Consider the following 24,420-nt stretch of genomic DNA (forward strand, 5'->3'; position numbering starts at 1 on the left):
GTAGATGTGCTTTTAAAAAGTTTATATATATATATATGTTTCTATCTACTGAAAATATCTCAAAGCAAGCTACCTGACAAAAGGAAAACAAAAGTACGGTATTGGTTTTCCTTGCTTTCCCCCCATCTATTGAATAAGGTTTTGTTGGGATAAAATTAAAGTGCTTATCTTTGAATTTGCTTCCTCTGGTTGAGTTGGCACAGTACATTGAACGAAGGAATGTTCCAAGTTCAGAGGTGGCATTGGGGAATCTAGTTAAAATGACATCAAAGGCAGCACAGCGGGGCTGAACATGTGTTTGAAGCCGGATAGATTAGAGGCCATTATCAGCCTTGTGCTACTGTGCTGGGAACAAAAGTCGCTCTTTCCGCTGGGACTGCTGCTGGGGAGAATTAAAAAAAAAAAAAAAAAACAGAGAGAAAAAAAAAAAAGAAAAAGAAAAATTGCACCTTCTCGTATAATGCTGCTTTTCCCACAAATGGCCATGCGGCTTTAGCGTGCGAGTTGTGTTCTGGCACTTGGGTTTTGTGCAGCAGTGAAGCTGAAATGTTTAACCAGCAATGGTTAAATTAATCCCCCAGATTTTTAATTATTTTTTTTCCCCCCTCACCTCTAAAAATTGCCAGCTGTCTTGTTGCTGTCCAGTCTGGAAAAAGCCACGTTGTGATGCAATGAAACTCTTTAAGCGTTGTGACTCTTGAAGTTATTCTTTCAAATGGAGGTTTGGAGATAAAAGCCATGAAGCTGGTGCTCAGGAGCTGCTCTGCTCCCAGCTCCCAGTTCCCAGCTCCCAGAACGTGTCCCTGCTGGGCACAGCAGAGCTGATGCTCCCGGCCGTGCTCTTCCTCCTCCCGCATCACCTGCAGCCACCAGCCAGAGCTGTAATTACCCTGTTCTCTCATTTGTCTTCCTACTAAAAAACACTTGTCATTAATCACAGGGTTTCTTTTATTTTAGTGGTGTTTAGTTTTGAATGCCTGGCTTACTGCAGGAAATAGCTTTGGTCTGAAGGTGTTCAGTGGGGATTCTGCTTGAACCCCCCTTGCCAGGGAGCCAGTGGGACAGCAGGCATGGTGGGAACAGGAGGGAGAGCCCTCAGTGACCATCCTGCACAGGCTGGTGCTTGTAACTTGGGAGCTTTGCAGCAAAGCAGCCCAGTTAATTCTGTTTCCCTTGCCAAATGGCATCTTGACTTTAAAAACTGGCTGGTTAAACTGTTTGGCTGGTGTTCTCAGGCTTGGCTTGGCTGTTGGGGAGTGGGGTAGGTGCTAAGTGCATTTGGCCTGTGCAAACATCTTGTTGCTGTGTGATGCTCCTTTGCTCTTCTCAGAGTAGTGCAGGGTTGGAAGGAGATGGGGTGTGTGTGTTCATGGAAGTTATTTGGTACCTGTGACAACCCAACCCTTGTCCCCTTCATCTCCATGAGTGTCTGGGGCATTGCACAGCCATCCCAAGTGGTCTCTCTACTGAATCAGGGAAATGTATAAAATAAAAAAGGAGAACTCTGAACTGCCAAGCTCCAGGCTGGCATTTGGGTTCGCATTTGTTGATTTTTCTCAAAATCAGTGTCACGAGGTCATGGGCCACCTGTGTCCTTATCTGATAACTGAGCTCCACCTCACTCGTGTTCTCCTTGTCACAAGGTGGTCACAGTGATGAGAACACAAATGGAGTTCCTTTCTTTGCCTGAAGTTATCCTCACCCACCAATGGTTTGAAGTGCTCAGAGAAGCCTGGTGGCTCAAGCCCCCCTGGTTCCCCATTGCTGGCACCCATGTACACCCAGGCCCCATCTCTGGGCTGTGTGCAGCTCAGTAGAGCAGCTCTGTACCATGCCCACAGCAGCTCTGTACCATGCCCACAGCAGCTCTGTACCATGCCCATAGCAGCTCTGTACCATGCCCACAGCAGCTCTGTACCATGCCCACAGCAGCAATGTACCATGCCCACAGCAGCTCTGTACCATGCCCACAGCAGCTCTGTACCATGCCCACAACCCTTTCAGCTTTCAGGCTCTCAGGACCAGGGGTCATTGCCACCACTGTCTTCTTCCTCCTCAGAGACCTCAGCAAGGGCATGAACCCCAGCAGAGCTGTGGTACTTGGGTGTCACTGCCCTTGGCATCCCTCCCTAACTTGGTTCTTCACTGCAGGATCAAGGCCATCATTCCAGACTGAGCTAGAGATCATCTGGAAAGCAGTGGAGCCTGCACCTTCACTTTGATAAGCCAGTTGAGAAGCTGTCACACTCTCTTAAAAATATGTACCTTGGTTCCTGCCCAAGTTCCCCTTGATGTAGATGCTTACTGAGCTCCCACTCCTCTTCCTCCTCCCCCTCCTCTCCTGCCCTGTGGTTTGCTGTGTACATTACAGGCTCTTTTTGTAGAAAGCAACCAACTATAGAAGGTACCAAGGGTGTGGTCCAATCCCTTGTCCCTGCCCTCTGCCTAGGGCAGTGGTCACAGGAGCCCAACCTCACTCTGCTCCTGGCAGGTGCCATGTAAGTCCCCCCATCACCCGGTGTCAATATTCCTGGTCTCCAAGCAGCATTCCCTGCACGGATTCCTCTTACCCTGTGCCCTGGGCATGCAAAGCCCTTCTCAAAGAGTAAAGAGGTTTCCTACCAGCCACTCTGTGGTGTCAAGGCTTAAATGTCTGCAATGTATCAGAGGCAGGAGCTAAATCCTGGTGTGTTGTTGCTGTTTTATTCTGGCAGAGATGGGATCCCACCCTACAGACTCCGAAAGCAGCATCGCAGAGAGATGCAGGAAAGTGCCAAAGCAAATGGACGTGTGCCACTACCTCACATTCCTGTAAGTAGCACTATCTCCTTCCCCAGGGGTAAATATGCAAAATATGTGAGATCTCTGGTGTACAGCTGCTCTGCTTCCTCGAGTTTAACCCCCATTTAGTACTGTGTTCATTTGGGACTGTTTGAGGATGGAAATACACCCTGCTGAGAAAGGGCTTGGTAGCCTTCTGCCAAACTCATCATCCAGGGCTCCCCAAAATGCATGATTTTTTTCAACCCTCCAGTCTGTAGCTGGTTGTTTCTCCTGGACAAGAAAGGAAGTGCTGACTGGCATCTGTCTGCAAGCAGGTAATGTGCCCTAGGGTGAGCTGGAGGTGCCTGTGGGATGTGTAGGAGGCCATGGGACATGGAGGCTGAGGTAGCTCTCAGCCAAGGTCAGCTGGGGAGAAATGCAACTGCCCCAAGCATTTCTGGACTGGGCAGCCACAGGGAGCTGTAACCTCTTCTCAAGGACTTGGCAAAGGCTGCCTGGGGGTACGAGGCAGGAGAGCAAAGAAGATGCAGGCTTAAGTATTTCATTTGTCTGATACTGTCTCCCCAGTTGCTCCAGGTAAGCAAAGAGCTTTGCAAGATGAACATACCTGCTGGGGCTCTGCAGCACCATCTGCAGCTCTCATTATTATTTTCTTTCTGAGAGGAGTTACAGGTGACATTTAATATCTAGCAGGGAGTAAAGGTGCTTCCTTCCTCTTCGGACAGCTGGACTCAGCACAGATCAAATAGGGAGAAAAAAAGCCTCCATCTCCTTTTTCCAGAAGTGCCTTCAATCTTGACACAGCTGTTCTCATCCTGCCTGCTCAAAGCATCACAATGCCAGCAGAAATATACCCTTGTTTTAATCGGATTAAAAAAAAAAAATGCCCCCCCCAAAAACAAAACAAAAACCTAAACAAAAAAAAAAAAAAAAACCAACCCCCACCAAAACCACCACTCTTTGTTTTGCCTTTTAAATTAGATTATTTTCCTTAGATTTAAGAGGGTCTCCTGTGCTTTGATCACTGGGTTGACAATAAAAGCCCTGGCTGTGGACGCTCACTCCCCATCCCTGCTCAGTCACCTCTCTTTTCACGCAGTTGCTTTCCCAGTGTGGTTGCTGTTGAAAAGGCTGGCTGGGTGCCTTTTTCTTTCACTTGATGCCATTTTTACTGTAAGCGTGGCTTTGTTCGAGTTGAAGTTTGAAAGCTTGGCCTTTATTTTTTTGTTGTTGTTGTTGTTGCTGTTCCTCAACAGTGGGAACTACGGAGTGAATATTCTCCAACTTCAAAGCTTGTCAGTGGCTTTACCTTTTGGATAAAAATAATCGTGGCTTTCTGTTGATTGTGTGCACTGGCAATGCCTTGATGAACTGCAGGTTATAAACCCAGAGTATGGAGCATTAAATATGTATAGTGAGCTCTGCTTTAACGAACTTCCATCTGCCAAACATTTCTTTTGTTGAACTGAATAAGTGTCATTCCAGCAGCAGCTCCATGCAGGCTAATTAGTTTTACTTAGCATTAAATTTTATCGACCTTTTTGGAAACTGGTTTTTAAAAGAGGGGGGGGAAAAAAACAAGTTTTAAATTGGCCACCTGCTGCTTATAAATTTTTATATTCTCCTACTTATCTACACGGTCTTTTAGAATTACATATTCCTCCTAAACTACACACAGACGCTTCACAAGGATTTTTCTGTGAAACATCCACTCTTCCCATTAGATTCTGCATTGCAATTTTAAATCCCAGGGAAAAAAAGCATCTTGACACATATTTATATGGGAGCAGAGGACTGAGAAGTTGAGGTAGTTCTACTCTTTCTCCAGGGACTAAAAGTTTAGTTCAGACACTCTGGCACCTCCTGCCAGCCAATTACTGACACAGAATTGGCACCAGCTTCAGAGAGGCACTGCTTTGCCCTGCCTAATCAATCAGCCAAGAAAGCAGAAGGTAATTAGACAATATGTTTTGACAACACCAGTGTGAAAAGTTACAAAGTTAGTCTTTTAACATCACCTCTTAACTGCAGGCTTATTGAATTAAACTTCCCCAATTAGCAAGGAGCCATGCAAATGTTGCTGCAAGTGTTGCTTTCCTGAGCTGGTGGTTAGGTTACCTCCCAGCCCATAGCTGAAGGAGACCTGGTGGTTGGTGTGAAACAGGTAGGTACAACCACAGTACAGCTTTGGAGTGAAGATAGACTCATATCTTCACAGTGTCCATAGTGACACTGCTTGCAGAATGCATGGCATGTTTTCCTAGTGATAGCAGAGAACCTCCTACTTCCAAAAAGTCAGTCTAGAAGCCTATTACAGACCTTACTGCTCCCTTACATATGAGTTATGGGGCTATGATGCAAAGTTCCCAAAGAACAGATCAAAACCCATTCAGCTCTTGCTCCTTCAGCTCCAAGATGGAGAAAACTTGGTAGCAGGTGCTGAATGGAACTGCTGGAGAGCTTGTGTATCTCACATGTTCTTAGCAGGCTGCTTCTCCCCAAAGGTGCCAGAGCTTCAGGCACTTTGTGTGTCAAGGGCAGAAGACAATTTTCTGCTGATGGGTAACCCAAGAAATCCTTCCTCACAGCTGTCACTAGGAAACATTGCTCCATCCAGACCAGTTCAAGCAATTTCTCATTTGCCAGCCCATCTGGCATTCAGCTTCCCATCCATTGTTCTCTGCAACCTCCCCAGCTCAGAACCGGTTGGTTCTGGCTGGACCTGTCTGAACTGGTGGCATTAAATACAAGTAGATAGATAATGAAATAAAAAACATTGCTGTAGCTAAAACTATTCCTTAAAATGAAAGGCTTCCTACCTGAATTGTTAGTTCAGATTGGCCAGTGATCTCATTCTGGTCCAGACTGGAGAGCTGGATCCTCCAAAACCAGCCAGCTCTCTGGTTGCAAAAAAATAAACCAGCCTGTTTATGGCTCCTACAGTTGGTAGGGCCAGGGGCAGTTTGAGAATCCTGAAGCCCTGAAGGATCCTTCTCCAGGCACAGGCTCAGCCTGTGTGTGTGTGATGGAGCATGTCTCCCTTCCAAAGTCAGGCCCTTCATTTGACAGAAATCCCAACCAGTTTGTTCTCCTAACCAGTTACTAGTTTTGGGGAAGTCTGGGTGGCTCATCCTTTGAGCCAGGAATAAAGTCAGAGCTGTGGTGATACTCAGGCCCTCATCCTTGCTTGCCAGCTTCACAGGAGTCACCATCACCAGTGCTCTGCTTGATCTGCAGGGCACATGGAGCCAGCATCTGGGGCTGAAGTGAGGTTTGTTGTAGTTACACTGGAGTTGGGTGGTCAGGGAGAGCCTTGCAGAGGGGGAGCTGCATGAGGCCCCTTGGAACTCCTGAGGACCTCTGCAAGCAGCTGTGTTGGGTGGAAAGCCCCAAGGACAGGGCAGTGGGTTTGCAGATGCAGTGGTTTACCAGGGAGGGGAAAAAGTTCATCCTAAAGATTTTGGGGTTTTATCATTTTGATTTCACTAGTTGAGCTTCAGTTACCTCCAGACTTTGAGGGACTGGATAAACGTGCTGAAATATTGGTTGTATGAGACCAAAATCATCTTGTCTCAAGTTCCCTGGATACAGCAATGTTGCTGAATACCTTAAATCCCCATTAGAGAGGGAGCTGTGCTGGAACCACCATATTTTGACAGGTCAGCAAACATCAACCCTTGCACCTACTGCTGCTGGGGGCTGGGGGAGACTTTGGGTTGGCATCAACAGCTAGGAAAATAAAGGGGAGTTTTTCCCTGGTTCTGCCTTGTGGTAGCTGCAAGAGGGAGACCCAGGAGTGTAACTGCTGAGCTGCCTTTCAGGAGGCTCATTAAGTTTCTAACGGAGCAGGGCTTGGTGCTGCCATGGCATAAACAACCTGAGGGAGGGTTGGCATGTCTGAGGTGGCAAGGAACACATCACCTGGCAGGCTGCAACTTGTCAGGCTGGAGACAGAGGTTTCCCTCCTTGGGAATCACTGGGGCTGCCTCAGGAGATGGGTGGTGGTGGTTTGGGGTTCCTGATGATCCCATAACCAGAAGGGGATGGTTGGTTGGGGCTGGTCCCAGCTGGGAAGGGTCAGTCCTGTCTAGGACAGGTTCAGGTGGAGCTGTCAGTCCCTCTGCTTGTCACAGAGAGCAAATGCAAGAGCAGGCAGTCCTTTTACCTGCAAGGATACCTGGTGTCTGCAGCCATCCCCAGGGGCTCTGCAGCCCAGCACCATCCACCATGGCAGGGCAGGTGACAGCAGTGAGCTCTGAAATTGGGAGGTGCTGGCAGGGTTGGCTGGGTCTTGCTCTTGGCAAAAACAAAACCAGTGATGCTTTAACTGAGACTTCTGCAACCCAATTTAGGTGTCCTAAAAGGTGTTTTCAGCTTTTCAGTATCCTATGTCAGTCAGTAGGATATTTACTGCCTCCATTTGCCTTCCCCTGCCTTCTGCTCAGCAGCTGGCACAGCCAGGAAGCCAGGATGATTTCTGTGCTTTTGTCAGGTTTTGAGGCAAAGAATTATTTTAGTCTCCTGTGCTGATCTTTTGGCTGGTACAGGGTAAATTCAGGTGGTCTCTAATCCTCCTTCAAAGATTGCAAATTGAGTGGCTGCTTCTTGGTGCCACATTTGTTCTTTCACTATGATTTATCTCGTATCTTCACATTTCATTTTATCTCTGGTCCTATAGAGTGTACATTTCTTTCATGTTGGGATTGAAATATTTGAATGCAGAGTTTTTGTACTGTTGAATTTTCCATACATTTTCCTCCAAATTAATTTTTTATCTCTGCTAAGTATTTTTTCATACTATTTTAACAAAATAATGTAGAAGGGACAAAAATGAGGGGGGAAACAGCAGCTGTCAGCTTCCTACTTTGCTACACAAACTTCTTGTCCCAGAGCCCAGGAATTTAGGGACAAGGTAAGGGGCCTAAGGAACTAAGAATGCCCTTGAACTCTTGTAAATATTCATTTGCTCACCCAGAGCAAGCAGAAAAGTGGTATCTCTGTGCTTGTAAGCTTGCTGTACTGATAAAGCAAGCAGGGGATGGTGGCTCTGAGGAGCCAGGATGCAATCCTGCAGGATCCTCTACCATGAGAAAATGCTTTATGGGAACTGTGGCCTCTTGTGGCCTGGCTGGGTTGTAACAGACACAGAGCAGTCAGATATCCTGGAGGTGACAAGATTCCCTCTTCCTCCAGCAGCTACAGGCTGGGTGTGCAGGGACTGACCAGCACACACTGATCCACCTGGGGAAAGGGCAAAAAGTGTGCCTAAGAGTCCTCCTTTCTAGCAAAGTGAAACCATCACTGCCATGATTTTTGAGATCACTGCATGATTTTTGAGAGGTTTGTCTGTACATCCTTTTCTGCCCTTCCAGACCAGAGTATTCCAGTTGGCTCTGCATACACTGGGAGGAATCCAAGCACATCATCCCAAAGAGGAGTGTGGTGCCAAAAGAGCTGTCTGAATTACGGCTCCAGAAAACCTTTCCTTTGTCCCTAGAGTGGTGTGCAGAGCTGGTGCCCACCTTGGAGCTGGTGATGGTGGTGATGGTGGCTCAGAGCCAGCCCCCTGGTCCTGGGCAGTAGCCCTGGGCCTGCCAGCCTGTCCTCCCTCAGCTCCCCATCCCAGCCAGGGGACCTGCAGCTGCCGAAGCCTTCAGAACAAAAGTGTGGGGCTTTCCATGCATCTTTTGTTAACCCCTGGTGTGTTTTTCCTCCAGCGTACATACCGAATACCAAAGGATATCCACGTTGAGCCAGAGAAGTTTGCTGCAGAGCTGATCAATCGTCTGGAGGAGGTACAAAAGGAACGTGAAGCAGAGGAGAAGTTAGAGGAGCGCCTGAAACGCGTCCGAGCGGTTGGTAACCTCCTTGCCTCCTTTACCTCCTCTGTACTGTAAACCACAAGGAAGCTTCCAGCTGTGCTGGGTGGCCACTTCCCTGCTCCAGCAGCCACCATCGTCACTTGCTGAGGGACTCCTCGAGGCTCACATTGCTCCAGGAGTTTCCATAGTGCTGTTCCCTGGTCGGTGCAGAGCTCGCTGAGCTCCAGCACTCCCTCCCTGACACCAGCCATGGCACAGCAGTGCCTTCTTCTGTCACCACACAGGGGCTGTGGGTGCTCTCTGTCATCATCTTTGTCACCCTTACTCTCCTGTCCATCACAGGCTTTGTGAGCCATCCCTTCCATGCAAGGACAGGGACTATGTTGCAGGACTTTACCTTCCCCTGTAGGGTTTTGTCTGATTCCTCTTTCCCCCACAAATGGTAACCAGATGACAGCTTGTCTTTGGAGGTGTTTCTGTGTGTTATCAGGCCATTCCTACCCAACCTAAAAGTGTTCTGCCCATCAGTGTCCAGCACATCTCTAGAAAATTTGGAACAGATCAGGTGTAGCTCTCAGACATCCTCTCCTGGCTGGAGAAACACCCTGACTCTGCATGGTGGGGAAGGCCAGCCCATGGCACTTTTTGCTGTCAGCCCTGCTGCCACCAGGGCCCTTCAGAGCTCAGAAACTTGGGAGATGAACCGAGGGAAGTGTGGAAGGCCTTTAGCTCCACAAGTTCCAAAAGGAAGAGAATGAGGCCCTGGTGGTCTGGGGTTATCTGCATGAGCCACCCTGCTCAGCAGTACCTGCACCCAGGCTTTTCTTCTGAGCTGCTGCCTCTCATGGGTACCAAGTGTCTGTGGAACTACAGCCCTGTGTGGAGAAATTGCAGGTCTCAGCAGTTAATAGGTGCTGTGGCCCTGAGGCAAGGGCTCTGTGCTTCCTGACTGCAGCTCTCCTTTCCAGCAGAGGTGTTGGAGCCTCTCATGGCTCACTCTCTGCTTCCTTCCAGAGGAGCTGCAGAGCAGCCCATTCATCCCCACTGGAGTACTTCAAAATATGCATCAATATTTTTTAATGGTCCTCTTTAAACAGAAAAAGAAGTTGTAGTATTCACTTTAAAACCACATCTGTATTTCACGTGTGGAGAGTGGGGAAGGCAAAAGGGATCTGTCAGCTTCCCTCCAGCTCCAAGCTTTGTCCAGCAAACTCCCTGCACGTTGGTGTCCAGCACCCAGCCAGAAAAGCCCAGCAAGGTGCTCTTCTGTGACTGTGTTCCTGTTTTTCTAGAACCAGTCCATTTTCCTCTCTAGTACCTATTGCTTTGCAGACAAAGCCAGTATAACCAGCAGCATTTTCTGCTCACTCTGTGCTAGAGCTCCTCCTCCTCCCTGGCACCCCCTGTACCAGCCTGCATTATCCCAGCCCTCTGCCTCCTTGAAGCAGCTGCCAGTAGCAATACCATAAAATCAGCAAATACCTATGTGCCAGAGAATAAATTTAGGTCTGTTTAAACACATTTTTGTGTGACTTAATCTATTTTTGAGGCCAGGACTCCCACTAATGCTATATATTAAACATCTTTGCTGTCTCCAGAATGTATTTCATTCAGTGGCTGGCATCTGGCATTGGCCATTCAGGGAAAGCTCTGAGTAGGCAATTGCAGCTTTTTTAGGTCAGCACTTAAGGTGCAGGAGCTGCTGGTTTCAGCAAGAGGAGAGCTTGAATCCTGATAGATCAGAGGGCTTTTTTCTATGACCTAAGCACCAGGACTGATAGGGTAGCCTCTTACCAGGTCTGCATGGGTCACTCAACAGCAGCACAGGGAAAAACAGGAGTGTAAATCACAGGAGGCAGTTATCAGCTTAGCAGAGAAGCTGGAAATACTTTGCAAAAGCTAGGAAAAAAAGAATTTTTCTCCCCCCATACTGAGCTGTCTGCAGATTCCCCTTCAAAGCTGCATCATGCAGTAACATCAAGAAGAGGTATCTGGTTTAGAGCCTTTTGCTGAAAAGACTTCAAGATTTCTGTGTAGTTCTTTAAAAAAAAAAAAAAAGAATATGCTCTGAATTCATTAATTATTCTGAACAACATAGGAGGGGATTAGAGGTGCTGTTCCCCTACTACTGTTTGAGCCACTTTAGCCAGGTGTGAATGCATGGACACTGCAGTATCACTTGATACAGCTCAGTATTATTTTATACAGATCACTCTCATTCCCTACAGATCACTCTGGCTTTGTCTGAACTGAGTGAACTGACAATAAGCCAGGAGGAGCAAAATCAGTGCTGAGATTCTCCCTGTTTGATACAAAACAGAGCCTCACTGGGGAGGGGAATGATTTGCCTGATGGCTGAAAATGCCCTGATGGTGAGCTGGGCTGGTTTGCCCTACTGACCAGTAGCAGCCTGATGGGTGGAACTGGGAGAAGACTGGGAGAGGTTTACAGCAAGGTCTCTCTTCCCCTGGCTCACCAGTGCAGCCTCCTGATTCAAAGGGAAGGGCACCCCCAACCCTGCTGCAGAGCAAAAATAGCTCAGCAGGCAGCCAGCAAAGTTGGAGCCTTCATCTCTCCCACTGCTGCTGCCCTGGGGAGCAGAAGGAAGAGGTTTCTGACAATATTGTGTCAACAAAGCACCATCTAGTGGTTATGGCACCCGAGCTTTCTGTGACTGGCAAGAGGCTGCACGGGCTGCCCAGTTCTGCCCAGTTCTGCCCAGATCACCTTGGCAAAACACAGCTGCTGTGTCCAGGAAAGCTCATGGAGGACCTGCATGTTTCTGTGGTGTCAAACACAGTGGTTCTTGCCTGGTCCTCCTTGGTCATCTCATTGTCTTCCCTTCCTTTTGTTCTGCTGGTGCCCATGCTGGGAGGGCTGAGAGGTACAGCTTGGGCAGCAGGGTGTGGGCAGGTCTAGGTGGGAGGGAAAGCTGCTGCTGTGTAGAATCACAGAATCAAAGAAAAAGACCTCTAAGATTCTTTGATTTCATAGAATCAAAGAAAAAGACCTCAGTAGAGGTTGATGGTCCAACCATCAACTCAACACCACCACGCCCACTAAGCCATGTCCTGAAGTGCCACCTCTACATGGTTTTTTTGAACACCTCCACAGATGGTGACTCCACCACTGCCCTGGGCAGCTTGTTCCAATACTTCACCACTCTTTCAGTAAAGAAAGTTTTCCTAATATCCAATCTAAACCTCCCCTGGCACAACTCCAGGCCATTTCCCAGCCTTGCCCGGCACAGCCTGCGGTTGGGTGAGTCGGGCAAGGAGCTCCTTGCTGTGCCCTGGTGCACACAGGGGAGCCAAGGCTCGGCCCTTCTGTAGCCAAAGTCTTGCCTTAAAATCCCAGCTTAGGCTGCCCTGACCTCCTGCTGTGTGTTGGTTTTTTCACTGCACAGTGAAAAGGTTCCACAGAATTGGTATCTGCAGCCTTGACTCAAACCTTTGGCTCCAGCCCTGCCTGAGGAGAGAGGACAGCTTGGGACAGGCACCCTGGTTCCTTCATTAGGTGCCATTTTCTCACTGTTGAGGCTTTCCCACCCAGTGCAAGGCTGAGACCAGTGCTGGGAAGGGGGGGAAGCCAGCTGCCCCAGGCCTGCCTGCATACATATATCTTGGGGTATAGATCTCAGTGAGAGAGGTAAGCTGGGCCAGGGTAGACCCAGAGCAACCCAACTTATCACACTTCTTTCCTCCACCCACCCTCATCTCAGTCTCTGAGCACAGCTGGCAAAATAGTGCTCCAGGCAGCCAGAGGATTTCCCAAATCCCAGGCATCCCTTTGGCAGGACCAGCCCGGGCTGTCACTCTGATGCCACCCACCCTTCTCCAGTGTGACAGCACTGCTTGAGCTCTGGTCTCTGAGCAGAAGGGACGTGCTGATGTTTGTCAGAGATCTGCACCAGGCTCAGATCTTGCCCTACACACTGGATGATTTTTAAACCCAAGAGTTTTCCAGAAAGCAGGTACCAGCCCTAAAAGGCTCCGAGGTGCTGAGAGCATCACTGGGTTATGGTGAACTGCTAATCAATGCTTACCCTGGTGGCAGGGATTTAGTCAGCACAGGCTTCATCTTTTCTTGTCCCTGAGCTGGGTCCCCAGGGACAGCAGTTGGCAGGCTGTAGCATTGTGGCTGCAGATGAAAGGTGCCTCTGAAGTTCTTCAAAGTGATTTGATAGAAAGTTGTGGGTCCCCTCCAGCCTTGGGCATTGCGTCACAGCCCGGGGCTGGCAGCCCCCGCTCCTTTGCCACTTCCAAAGCCTGGCATTGTCCCAGATCAGGTTTGAACCCCCAGGTGTGACACTGGGAGGAAGTCTGTTGTTTGGTTTCTTGCTGTGTGGTTGGCAGCTGAGACTTTGAGGCTGGTTAGGAAGTGATGGGTGATGACAGCTGAGAGGCAAAGCTGATGGGAGTCAGTGGCTTTGAGCAGATGCATTTATCTGGCAGGGCAGAGATACCCTGTGCTGAAACTGATTTCTTTACTGTTCCAGCAGAGGAAAAGAGAGCAGGATTAGAGGACTTGCTGGAATCCTGATTATGTGATTTAAAAAAAAAAAAAAAAAAAAAAGGACTCCTGACTTCCAATAAAGAAACTTCATAAACACCTGAGTTTATGTTGGAGCACGAAGTAGTTTGTCAGCATCAAAACTGTGGCTGTCAGCATGGAGGAGTTTTATTCTTCCTGGCTAGGACTTGGGAGTCACTAACAGCATGTCCTAGACTGTTGTGAACTACAAGAGCAAGCAGTTAGTTCCAGCCTGTTTATTTATCTGCCTGATGTGTTCTGCTCCAGTCTTGGTGTGCCCAGGAGAAATCAAGGTTTCATTTTCAAAACCACTCATGCTGCTCTCAACCTTCAGTTGCTTCCACCTGTTACAAGCCCACTGTAGGCTTTTCCTGGCGAAATAGTCATTTGGGTGAGAAACCCCCGTGGTCTCACCTGAGCAGAATCTTGCTGCATATCCTGGAACTTTGGGTTTATCTGGTGGGCTTTGAACCAGCGTCTTATAGGAAGTCACAGGTATGGTGTGATAAGTTGTGTTTTCCAATGCTTGTTGTTACACAACCATCTTCATAGGATTCAGGGAGCTTTTTGGTAAGGTTCTGCCCACTCATACATCCAATTGAGTTTTTATGCTCATCAGAAAACTGCACCTGTAAACCCTGGTTGGGATGTGGGCTGCCTGACGGAGGTTGCCTCAGTCTCTCTGAGTGATGCCTGGAGACCCCTGCTATTGGTGGCTCAAAAAGCAGGTACAGAGGCCTGAGCAGCTGTGCTTGGTGGCAGCAAGACTGCACAGGCTTGGATTGAGCATCAGGAGATTTTCTGCAGGAGGGTGGCAGTCTGGGTCTGCAGAGGGGTGATGGATTTCTCTCTTGAAGGCTTGCAAGGACAAAGCCCGGCCTGACCCCTTTGGGTCCTTCTGGGACTAGAGACCCCTTCTGCCTCTCTGCTGTCATTCTCTGATTTGTCCTCCTGTTTCTTGCAGGAAGAAGAAGGTGAGGATGCAGATATCTCTTCTGGTCCCTCAGTCCTTAGCCACAAGATGCCTTCCGCCCAAGCCTTTCATCACTTTGCTCCTCGTTACGCTGAGATGGGCTGTGCTGGGATGCAGATCAGAGATGCCCATGAAGAAAACCCAGAAAGCATCCTGGATGAACACGTCCAACGTGTGATGAAAACACCAGGCTGCCAGTCCCCAGGGCCTGGCCGCCACTCTCCCAAGCCACGCTCCCCAGAAAGTGGTCACTTGGGAAAGCTGTCAGGGACACTCGGAACGATTCCTCCAGGGCACGGCAAGCACGCAACAAAATCAGGAATGAAACTGGATGCAGCTAACTTGTACCACCATAAACATGTCTACCACCACATCCATCACCACAGTGTGATGAAACCAAAAGAGCAGATCGAGGCTGAGGCCACGCAGCGGGTGCAGAACAGCTTTGCTTGGAATGTAGATTCACATAACTATGCAACAAGGTCACGGAACTACACTGAAAACTTGGGCATGGCCTCTGTCCCCGTGGACTCTTTAGGCTACAGGTGAGTCAAGGCAACACCCGGTGGGTGTCCCAGAGCTGTAGCTTCTCTAGGAAGCTCTTTCATAAATGGGCTGTAGTGGGTCAGTGAGACAGTGGGGTTGAACTACTTTTTTTTGTGAAAGCCTGTGCTGAGATGTTGTTTAGGGACCTCCCACTGCTCTTCCTCTTCAGAAATGGGTATGTCCCCTGATAACCCTTATAGACCCCTCTTCACCTCTCTGATCTGGTGCTGAAAAATACCCTCTAACCAGAATTCTGAGTAGCTGTGATTATAAAGGAGTTTTTCTCCTCCTCAGTGTAGTGGAGGTGCTTAGAAATGGCAGATACTGGTCCACTTCCCTGTGCAGCAGGAGTTGCTAAGCATAGGGCTGTGTCTGGGTGACAGAACCTGATCTGTTCTTGAGAGGACACAGAAGCCTTCCTTATTGCAAGGCCACAAGGGCTCCTTCCTTTTCCTAACCAAGTGATGAGCACTGCAGTGTCACAGTGGCATCTTGTCCCAAGGGGAGGTTCTCTGGAGCAGGGGACCCTCTGCCCAGGAAAGACCTCACACCACCTCACAGCAGCTTTTTTCCTTCTTCCCTTGGCTGTTTGAATTCCTCCCTGCTGAGGGGAGAGGGTGAAGCTCCTCATCCACTGCAGGTTTTGCTCATCCTGTTACTGGGTGACTGCAAAGGTGCAAGTGGAGCTTCTGGATAAGAAATGAGGCTGGAAAAGCTGTGAGGTGAGCTGTGCTCACCCTGGGCTTGTCTGGATCCCAGGGCTCTGCACTGGGGTGATGCTTTGTGGTGTACCAGGTGAAGGCAGGTGGGAACAGCTTCCCCAGGAGCAGGAGGGAGGCAGCCCAAGCAAACTGCCCTCCAGGGAGAGAGAGGCACTTGGATCTGCCCTCTTTCTATAGGGAAAGGGTTGTTGCTTCAACAGAATGTGAGTGTGGCCATGCTCAGTGAACCCAGAGCCCCATCTAGACGCAGGCCCTTCTCTAGCATCTACTACAGCACATATTTAAGGGGAATTTGAGAGGACACATTCAGAGCTGTCTTTCTCTGGCACAAACTCCTGATTCCTGACAGTCCCTGGGTTAGGAGCTTCACAAGATGAGATTTTGCATCCAAAAGGTCTCACTTGGCAGCCAGCAGTCTCTTGCAGTGGCTTGTCTGGCTCCTTGTTCAAGCCATCTGAGCTGCTGCCCCACTCCTCCCTGGGGCTGTGTGGGCAGGCTGATGACAACCTGCCCAAAAAGGCTTTTTTTTAATTTGTACTGAACCTGGGGAATTTTATTTGAAACCCACTCATCCTCCTGTGGGGAGAGGCAGAGAAGTTGCCCTGACTTTGGACATCTTCAGCAAAGCCTTCTCCAGGTTTTTTCCCAAAAAACCATCACAGCTGTCTGAGGGCCTGGTATTCCTTGGTGGTGTCAAGGTGGTTTTTCCCCTGCGTGTTGGTGTGCAGGTCCTGTGGAGGAATGGGGAAGTGGGAGTCCCACAGAATTGGGATCCCACTGTGGCAATGACAATCCAGCGTGGGGCTTCCTGGCCAGGCAGGTGGGCACGAGTGTGGGCAAGGAGCTGGGGTTCTGCACCAGCCCTTGTTGCACCTCTAAGCACAGCCAGAGCCTCAGCTACTGCCTGGTGCCCCTCTGGCTTCTGTGTTGAAGGTGGCTGCATGTTCCAGGGCAGGAGAGCCCATCGAATGTCATCCCCCCAGCTAGGATGAGCTCTCTCACCACGATGTGAAGCCTTCAGGCAGCTTGGGGTGAGGAGCAGATGCAGAGGATGGCACAGCAGAGGGGTGGGGTGGTGGGAAGGGCTCAGCTTCCCAGCAGTGGGCTGGCATGGAGAGGCAGATGAGGGACTGAAGCACCAAGATGAACCTCCTGCTCTGATGAACCTCCTGCTCCGAGCAGCTTTAACACAACCCTCTGTGTGCTCTTTGCCACATTGCCATGGCTGGTTTGGTCCTTTTTCCTGTGGATGGCTGACAGAGGAGCTTGCTGTGCCTGGGTCTGACCAGTCTCACTCTGAGCCCAGTCAGCTGAGCTGGGGTAGAGCAAGGGCTTTGTGGGGGGCAGCCAGGGCCAGACAGCACCAGACCCTGGGCTGAACATGTCTGGAGATAGATGTGTCCATGTTCTGGCACCACCTGGGGGGCTTGGCTCAGGCAGCTCACTAACATCTCAAGCTTTGCTCTTGCAGTGGGAAGGCGAGTCTGCTCTCAAAAAGAAATGTTAAGAAGACCGATTCAGGGAAAAGTGATGGTGCCAACTATGAGATGCCAGGATCTCCTGAAGATGTGGAGAGAAACCAGAAGATCCTTCAGTGGATCATAGAAGGAGAGAAGGAGATCAGCAGGCATAGGAAAACAAACCATGGGTAAGGGCTGGCAGAGCCAGGGGTCTGCACGCTGTGCTGCATCCCCTGCAGCAGGCTGTCCAGCAGCTGCCTTCTTCCTGGAGGCCTTGGGAAGACAGGAATCCACCAGGCACAAGGCTTTAGACCCTTTGGAGACTGAGGGTGGCTTGGGGGCTGTTAAGGGCAGGTTTATTCTGAAGGATGACTTTTAGCCCCAGGGGCATCTCACAAATTGCCTCTGTGGTTCCCAGGTGGATAACGTGACACAGGGCAGGGATTCCTTTTCCTCTGGGCATCTGCTGCATGCCTGGTACTCCTGTGAGCTGCTGATAGAAATGTGGGGCTTGCTTCACTGGTGCCAGTGCTCCTGAGCCAGCAATGTAGTGTGGCTCAGGGTTACCCAGTGTTCTAGCAGTGTTGTAGAGGAGCATCCTCTGGGATGCCCTTCCTTGGGCAGAGTGGAGCCAAGGCCATGGTGTCTCAGGAATCTCACTGGAGTCAAGCAGTCCTCCTGCTGCCACAGGGCCTTAATCACAGCCTGGTCAGTCTCAAGTAAAAAGCAGTGCTTGGTGGGTGTTGATGAGAGGGATCTGGTGTCTCATCCCCTCTGACACTGAGTGGTAGAACTGCTGGTGGTTTCTCCTCTTGCTGAAGGGTGGCAGCCAGGGCAGATTGCACTGCAGGCAGCTGGAACCATGGGCAGAGCCAGGTCACCATGGAGTCAGGCAGCAGGGCATGGAGTTGGGGAAGATGAGCACATCCCTGCAACATCCCTTTCCCTGGAGGTGCAGTTCATGGAGAGGCTTCCAGCTTGGAAGTGTTGGCAGCACGTGGGAGGGCATCTTCTGGGGGGATGTCACAAATGGTGAAGCTGCCTCTTGCTGGTTTTGTTTCTATATATTGTGGACTTGATGAAACAGATCTGTGGGGTTTTTGTCAGGGTTGGGCTGGTCACCTTGCTGTCTCAGGACTTGCTGTCCTGAAATCTTCTCTAGAGGTGGATGGTGCTCCCCTCTCCCTCCAAGCTGTGCTGTAAGAAACTTGTGGTGCCAGTGTCCAGCTGCAGGAGGAGCAGGTCCATCTGGGAATGACTGTGTGCTTGTCCAAAGTGGCTCTGCAGTCTGTGTAAAACCTTTGTGTTTGTGTGCAGCTCTTCAGGTGCTAAGAAGCAGCTGTCCCATGATGTAGCCAGACCCCTCTCCATTGAGAGACCTGTTGCAGTGCATCCCTGGGTCAGTGCCCAGCTCCGGAATGTTGTCCAACCTTCCCACCCCTTCATCCAAGATCCTACCATGCCGCCCAATCCAGCTCCCAACCCTCTCACCCAGCTGGAAGAAGCTCGCAGAAGGTTGGAAGAGGAAGAAAAAAGGGCTGGAAAACTCCCCCCTAAACAAAGGTACAGGGATGATAGGGTCTGGGAGGTGGGTGCTGAGGGAGATGTCCACTGCCCTCTGCTCTGCTCTCCAGCTCTCAGCACCAACTGGTTGGAGGCATCTGCAGAGAGGTCAGAGAAATCTCCCCCAGTCCCTCTAAGGTGGTGATGCAAATGGAAAAACATACCCTGAGGGCTTGGCCTTGTGGTTTGGGGTTGGAGAGGCTGGAAATGCTCTTGGGAAGCTGGGGAAGGGTCTGCTTGAGAGCCTCAGGAGGAGCTGGGCAGGGGGAATGTGTCTAGAGGAGGCACAGTGTTGGAGAGCTCTCTCCCCCTGTGTTCACTGACCCTCAGCTCGTTCACATTCACTCAAGAATTTCAAAGGTTGGTGCAGAAGCAGAACTCAGCAGCATGCAGCAGAACTAAGTGCAGAATAATATATTTGCTTATTATCTACATCTCCTGCAGGCTTCCAGCAAAGGCCACTTGTGGTATCTGGGTGGTATCACAGTGCAGCTCTGAGTCACTGCATCTTCTGACTCAGCTTCATGACTGTTGCTGAGTTCCTGCTCCTGTGCTCTCTTTCAGGGAGGCACATGGAGCTTTCAGATGGAAAGCAGTTTGGAAGTGCTGGATAATTACTGCTAGCAGCTAAAAGCACTTTGTCCGTTAGGAACCTTTCACAGCTATAGAGCTGTATCCTGAAAACTTGAAATTTTGATGCCTGACTCCAAGAAACACAAGTGTAATTTTAAAAAGAAGCTCTTTTAATTGCTAAGCTCCAATTATTTGTACTTGCAGTGAGCACGTAGCAGATCTCTTTGTATTTATGTCAGAGCATTGATTGAAAGGCAGATGATTAGAGGGTTCTCCCATGTTTAAGTGTATTTGATCTACCTTTCAGCTGGTGTGATTGGGTAGTGTTTGTTAGTGGAGGCATTTATGGTCATACTAAATTCATTCACCTTCCCCTGAAAGGCTCAGGTGCACCCTGGAAACAGACCCCAGGGCTCTTCATAAGGGGACTGCCCATAGCTGACTGGGGAGCTAAGGAGAACCAGAGCTGGGAGTTCATGTTTAACACCATTCCTTTCACTTGGGAACTCAGGAGAGCCCCTCCTGCCCCACCACTGCCCTGGGGGAACCATTTTACTGCCCCTGCAGGGCACGTGGCTGTGTCCCCAGGTGCCAGGTCCCCAGGCACCCAGCAGCTCTCTCTTAGTCACAACTTGTTTCTGGCTGGATTAGGAGAAGCTTAGGGACTTTGAGGTTTTCTAAACCTCTTCCATTAACTTCTGGCTCCTAAAGCTCACTGAATTCACCTGAATTTATGACACACTTTTCCTTTAAAGGCTTCTTTTTTCCAAGGATGATTCAATTCCTGAATGTTTTTCTAGCTAAAGGGCATCCTGTGCTTTGATATGGGGATAGAAGAGGCTCCAAGAGCTCTGCTGGCACCAGGAGCAGACACTTCTCAGGATGCAGCATCTTCTCCAAAGGTCTCCGAGGCAGGGCAGGCACCAGGAGGGTTTCTCAGTTGAACTTTAGACCTCTCAGGCCTTTAGAAAGGTGAAAAGATTGTGTCTGGGCTTGGTTTGCAGTGCCCCTGTTTATGTGGGCATGCCATGAAAGGTGCTCTGCCCACCAGCCAACCTTTAAAGGTTAAGGTCAGAGGCAGATCCAGAACTGCCATTACCTCATGCACTTGGCAAATTCTGGGCTTTATAGCAACTTTCCAGCCATGTAAACAGAAAATCTTTTTTTTTTTATCCAGCGTGCTTTTCAAATCATTTTTTTTAAGCTGCCAAATTTGTTTTATGTGACTTTAAAAGAAAAGACTGCCTCTGTCTCAGACCACCCATGCCAAGTTCCCAGTTTGCCTGGGCTGCTGCAGTGTTTGTGCAGCATTTAGGGTGCCCCAGATGAAAGGCTCTCCAGAAGGGCAAAGTACCCTGGGTTTTATTATTGCTGCTTTTGTTTGCCTCTGAAAACAGGGTTAGGCCAGGGCTGATGCTTTTGCTCTAGTGATGGCACCACGTGGCAGAACCCTGGTGTGTGGGCTGGCAGCAGGGAGCAGACCAACATCCTGAGAGTCAGGAACACACAGGAGATGTAAAGTCACTGAGGTTTGGGGGAAGGTGGCTGCCTTGCCACCCTGCACGGATGGGATGGGCAGTGAAGCCTCTGGGATCTGTCCTGCTGGGAGCTCCATCCCCTCCACCTGTGCTGGGAGAGGTGCTTCTTGGAGCCACGGGGAGCAGGGTGCTCATGTCTGTGCAGCTGGAGGTCAGCAGGAAGCTGTGCTGGGCTGTTCTGGCTGCAGCAGCAAGAATCCAGAGCAGTCTGAGCAACCTTTGTGTTACCCTCCCCAAACACATCTCCAGCCCTGGTGCTTGGTGCCTGCTGATGGTGACCCCGGGATGCTCGGGATGCTCCGCCCTGCCCGGAGCCTCCAGTGGTGCTGTGGGAAGGGGTCCATTCCCTCTCAAAGCCTGGGAATGGGTTTCTTCAGCAGGAAGGGCTTTCCAAGTGCCCTTCTCTCCTTCCCTGGCCTCAGCCTGCAGCTGCCTGCCACGGGAGGAGGTGGTTGGAGCAAAGGATGCTCCTGGGCGTTAGCTCAACATCTCCACCCGTGCTCTGCAGATGCTGCCTGGTGGTGCCTGATCCTCAGCAGGTCTCTCTGTGTTTTTGCACAGCAGGTTGAAGCTCCTGAAGAGGCCAGGCAGTGGCACATCCCAGTCTTGTGAGAACATCGTGGTGGCTTACTACTTCTGTGGAGAGCCCATCCCTTACCGCACCCTCGTCAAGGGGCGCGTGGTCACCCTGGGACAGTTCAAGGAGCTGCTGACCAAGAAAGGGAACTACAGGTGAGAGCTGCTCCCCGTGTCTGGGGGGGTGCCAGCAGATTGGCAAGTGAGCCCTGGCAAGTGCCACTGCCAGGACACGGTGGTCTTGCCCCACACAGGGTGAGGGTGCGTGGAGGAGGTAGGTCTGGAGGACTCCTGGGGGTTTCTGCTGGGCATGTGGTGGTGGGGATGTGTCAGCACAGCCAAAGCACCTTGGCTGATGAAGAGGTACAGGGATAAGAGAGGCTGCATTTTGTAGGAGAAATGTTTGTGCTCCTCACCTTCAACAGATGCTGCTGAGCTGCCCTGCAGGGCTCTGCAGGTGCTGGGTTGGTGAGAAGCAGCATCAGGCACTGCTCAGTGATGCTATGGGGAACCTTCTGATTTCCAGAACTAAATTGGCTACTCCCAAAGTTTCCTCCAGAGAGGACAGGGAGGTTTGGTCCTCCTGGAGTCCCAAAGCAGCCTGGCATGGGCTGTGTAGCTCTCCAAGTCCCCCTTCCAAGTAGGAGCTGCCATAGGAAAGCCTGCCTAGAAATGCTACAGCAACATGAGTGCCTCAGCCACTACTTTTGGGAGAGTTGTGATGGGTTTGGATTCAGGACTGGAGCTCCTGAGCATGCTGGCCTGGATCCTCAGCACTCTTTTTACCCACTGGGTGACAGCAAGGGCAGAAGGGTGCTCTCAGTTGGCTCCACATCTGAGGGAGCTCATCCCCTGGCTCCACAAGCCACGGAGAGGCCGTACCCATGTTTGGGGACTGTGGTGACCCCATGACCATTCACCTGCTGGGTTTTTTTAATCTCTCTTCCCCCACGTTTCTCTTTTTTCCAGGTATTACTTTAAGAAAGTGAGTGACGAGTTCGACTGTGGTGTGGTCTTCGAGGAGGTGCGGGAGGATGACACCATCCTGCCCATCTTTGAAGAGAAGATCATCGGGAAGGTGGAGAAGATTGATTAGGCTCCAGGGCTGCTGAGGAGTGAGGACAGGACTGTGAAAGACTCTGGGACCGGAGGAGAAGGCCTGGGGCAGATACTGGTGGTGCTACTGCCACGGGCACCGGGCGAGCCCAGGGCCGCCTGCTCCGGCACGGGTTGCCAGTGGAAGCCCTTTCACCCCACAAACCTGCCAGTGGGAGCCTGGGCTCCCTCTCCATACCCAATATAAGTGTAATGTAGCATTGTACAGTGCATTAGAAAGTGTAATATGACCTTGTTTACTAAAGCTGCATATTTTTGATATATTGTAATAAAAGGAAAATATTTCCGATGTCACAGTGCTCTTATGTAAATGTAAAACATAACAGGTACTGCAGAACTCACCCAAAGTGTACAGCCACCCGTCAGACTCTGTCTCTCCTCCCTGTCACAGCACCCTCCCCAGACCCCCTGGATGGCTTCGGAGTGACACGGGGCAGAGCTGCTCTCCCCCCAGCAGTGTGGATGGGGTGGGCTGAGGTCCCCCCTCACCTCCGAAGATTCTGGAGTCCTTTGGAAGGAGTCCCTCACCTCCCTGGCAGTCTCAGCTGCTGGATATGGTAGGATGGTTTTTATTCCTCCTGAGCTTTCTTGCGACCGAGTAAATCCCAAGGGATGGAAGGCTGGGGGCCAGCTCTTGGGGCTGGGGGACAGGGTGGCAGGCTGGGTGCTGGCATCCCATGGCCCCCCCTGCCCCATGTGCCCCTGGAGAAGGGTTTGCTTCCCAGCAGGTGCTGCAGCTATGCAGAGGGATGGGATCCCTGTGCCCAGCCCCCTGGTTCTGAGCTTTGGTCAGGGGGCTCTTTTTAGGAGAACCATAAGAGAGAACTGATTAGATACTAAAGCTGAGGATTAAAAAAAAAAAAAAAAAATGTGGTTTTTTATGAGTCCTGCATCTTTTGTCAGCTTCTTTGTCTAAGGGGAGGCAGCATGAGGGCCCTGCTGCTGTGACAGCCAGGAAGGGTGTTGATGCCAGCCTGTGGGGCTTGTGTAGGGCCAGCTCACCTGGCAGGGCAGGCAGCACCCTGGGAAGCTCCCTGGGCTTACTCGGCCACAACAAAGCTGCACCCAGCACCCTGCCCTCAGCCCTGCCCTGCTCCCACCAGCCCTCACCCCTCTGCGGAAAACGAGGTGGCCCCGAAGCCGGGGGGCTTCCACCTGGGTGCTGTCCCCACCTGGTGTGTTGTAGCTGCTGTGACACCGTGGGGAGGTGACTCAGCCTGTTGTACATGTCACCGAGTGCCTTTAAAACACGGTTCTGTGACTTGCCCAGACACTGCCTGAAGTCCAGCAAAATCCGCGATGGTTTTCAGCCCGGGAATGGTGTTGCGAGCATTTTTTCTCCCTGTTTTGTTTTTTGTTGGTTTTGTTTTTTTAAAAAAAAAAAAAAGTTCTGATGGTGTTGTGCCTGGTGAGGTTGTTAATGTGCCCGGGATTTCCGTCTTCCCCCTTTTTTTTTTTTTTCTCAGGGGGTCCCCTGTAAATATGTACAGCGGCCGCGCAGCCCCGGCGATGTCTCCTCTGCATTCTCATGTGCTGACTTGTACAATGATCTTTTCAAAGGTACTTGGATAAAATGAAATAAAACCCCACGTCCCATTGCCTGCTGCTTTCTTCCTTCCCCACAGAGCAGACACTGGGGGCAGCCAGAGGCTGGGAGAGGTCGGGTGAAGGACAGGGCAGAGTTGGGACAGACAGGGGCTTCCTCAAGGGGTGAGCAAGTGGGTCCCATCCTCAGGGGACTGAGGGGTTGTCCCAGGGGAATCACCCTGGGTCTGGGCGCAGGGAAAAGGGACAGTGCCAGGGGTTGGAGGAGACACTTAGGGATCCAAGGGGCTGTAAGCCAGGCTTAAGAGGAGCACATGGAGCCCCATGTTGGTCTCTCCTTGCCTTGCCCAGCTGTGGCAGCAGCTCCTGGGGCTCTCCAGGGCTGATATGTGATGGTAGAGGAGGGAGGGTTACAAGGAGACCCCGGTGGGACCCCCTCACCTGCACCCAGCATGAGGGCCAGTGTGGGGGGCACCAGGGTGCCCCCAGGGCCCTGTTCTCTGCAGCCTTGGCCACCCCATGGTGGGATAAGTAGACATGGGGCCACACTGGCTCAATCCCCTGGGATCAGCTGCCCCTCGGGGCACCCACTGGCCCTGCTGTGTCCCCAAAACACGTGGGTGCTCCCCAGGAGCACTGAGGAGCCACAGACACAGAGCAGAGCCCTCA

At 50.8% G+C, this 24,420-nt stretch overlaps 1 protein-coding gene across 4 annotated transcripts in view; it reads left to right on the forward strand.

The window, feature by feature from the left end:
• The window catches only part of AXIN1 (axin 1), a 65,472-nt gene extending 42,972 nt beyond the window's left edge, over positions 1-22,500 (forward strand). For 2 of the 4 annotated variants that reach the window (XM_071761300.1, XM_071761301.1), the window contains exons 4-10: positions 2,715-2,811; positions 8,502-8,639; positions 14,104-14,657; positions 16,852-17,028; positions 18,158-18,403; positions 21,076-21,246; positions 22,060-22,500. In XM_071761300.1, the coding sequence (XP_071617401.1) occupies positions 2,715-2,811; positions 8,502-8,639; positions 14,104-14,657; positions 16,852-17,028; positions 18,158-18,403; positions 21,076-21,246; positions 22,060-22,186 (1,510 nt within the window). In that variant the 3' untranslated portion in view covers positions 22,187-22,500. The remainder of the gene's footprint in view (positions 1-2,714; positions 2,812-8,501; positions 8,640-14,103; positions 14,658-16,851; positions 17,029-18,157; positions 18,404-21,075; positions 21,247-22,059) is intronic. The other 2 variants (XM_071761302.1, XM_071761303.1) reach the window with 2 other exon arrangements.
• The last annotated feature ends 1,920 nt before the right edge of the window (positions 22,501-24,420 follow it).

The sequence above is a fragment of the Heliangelus exortis genome, chromosome 17 (assembly GCF_036169615.1).
Source record: "Heliangelus exortis chromosome 17, bHelExo1.hap1, whole genome shotgun sequence".
Classification (NCBI taxonomy): Eukaryota; Metazoa; Chordata; class Aves; order Apodiformes; family Trochilidae; genus Heliangelus; species Heliangelus exortis.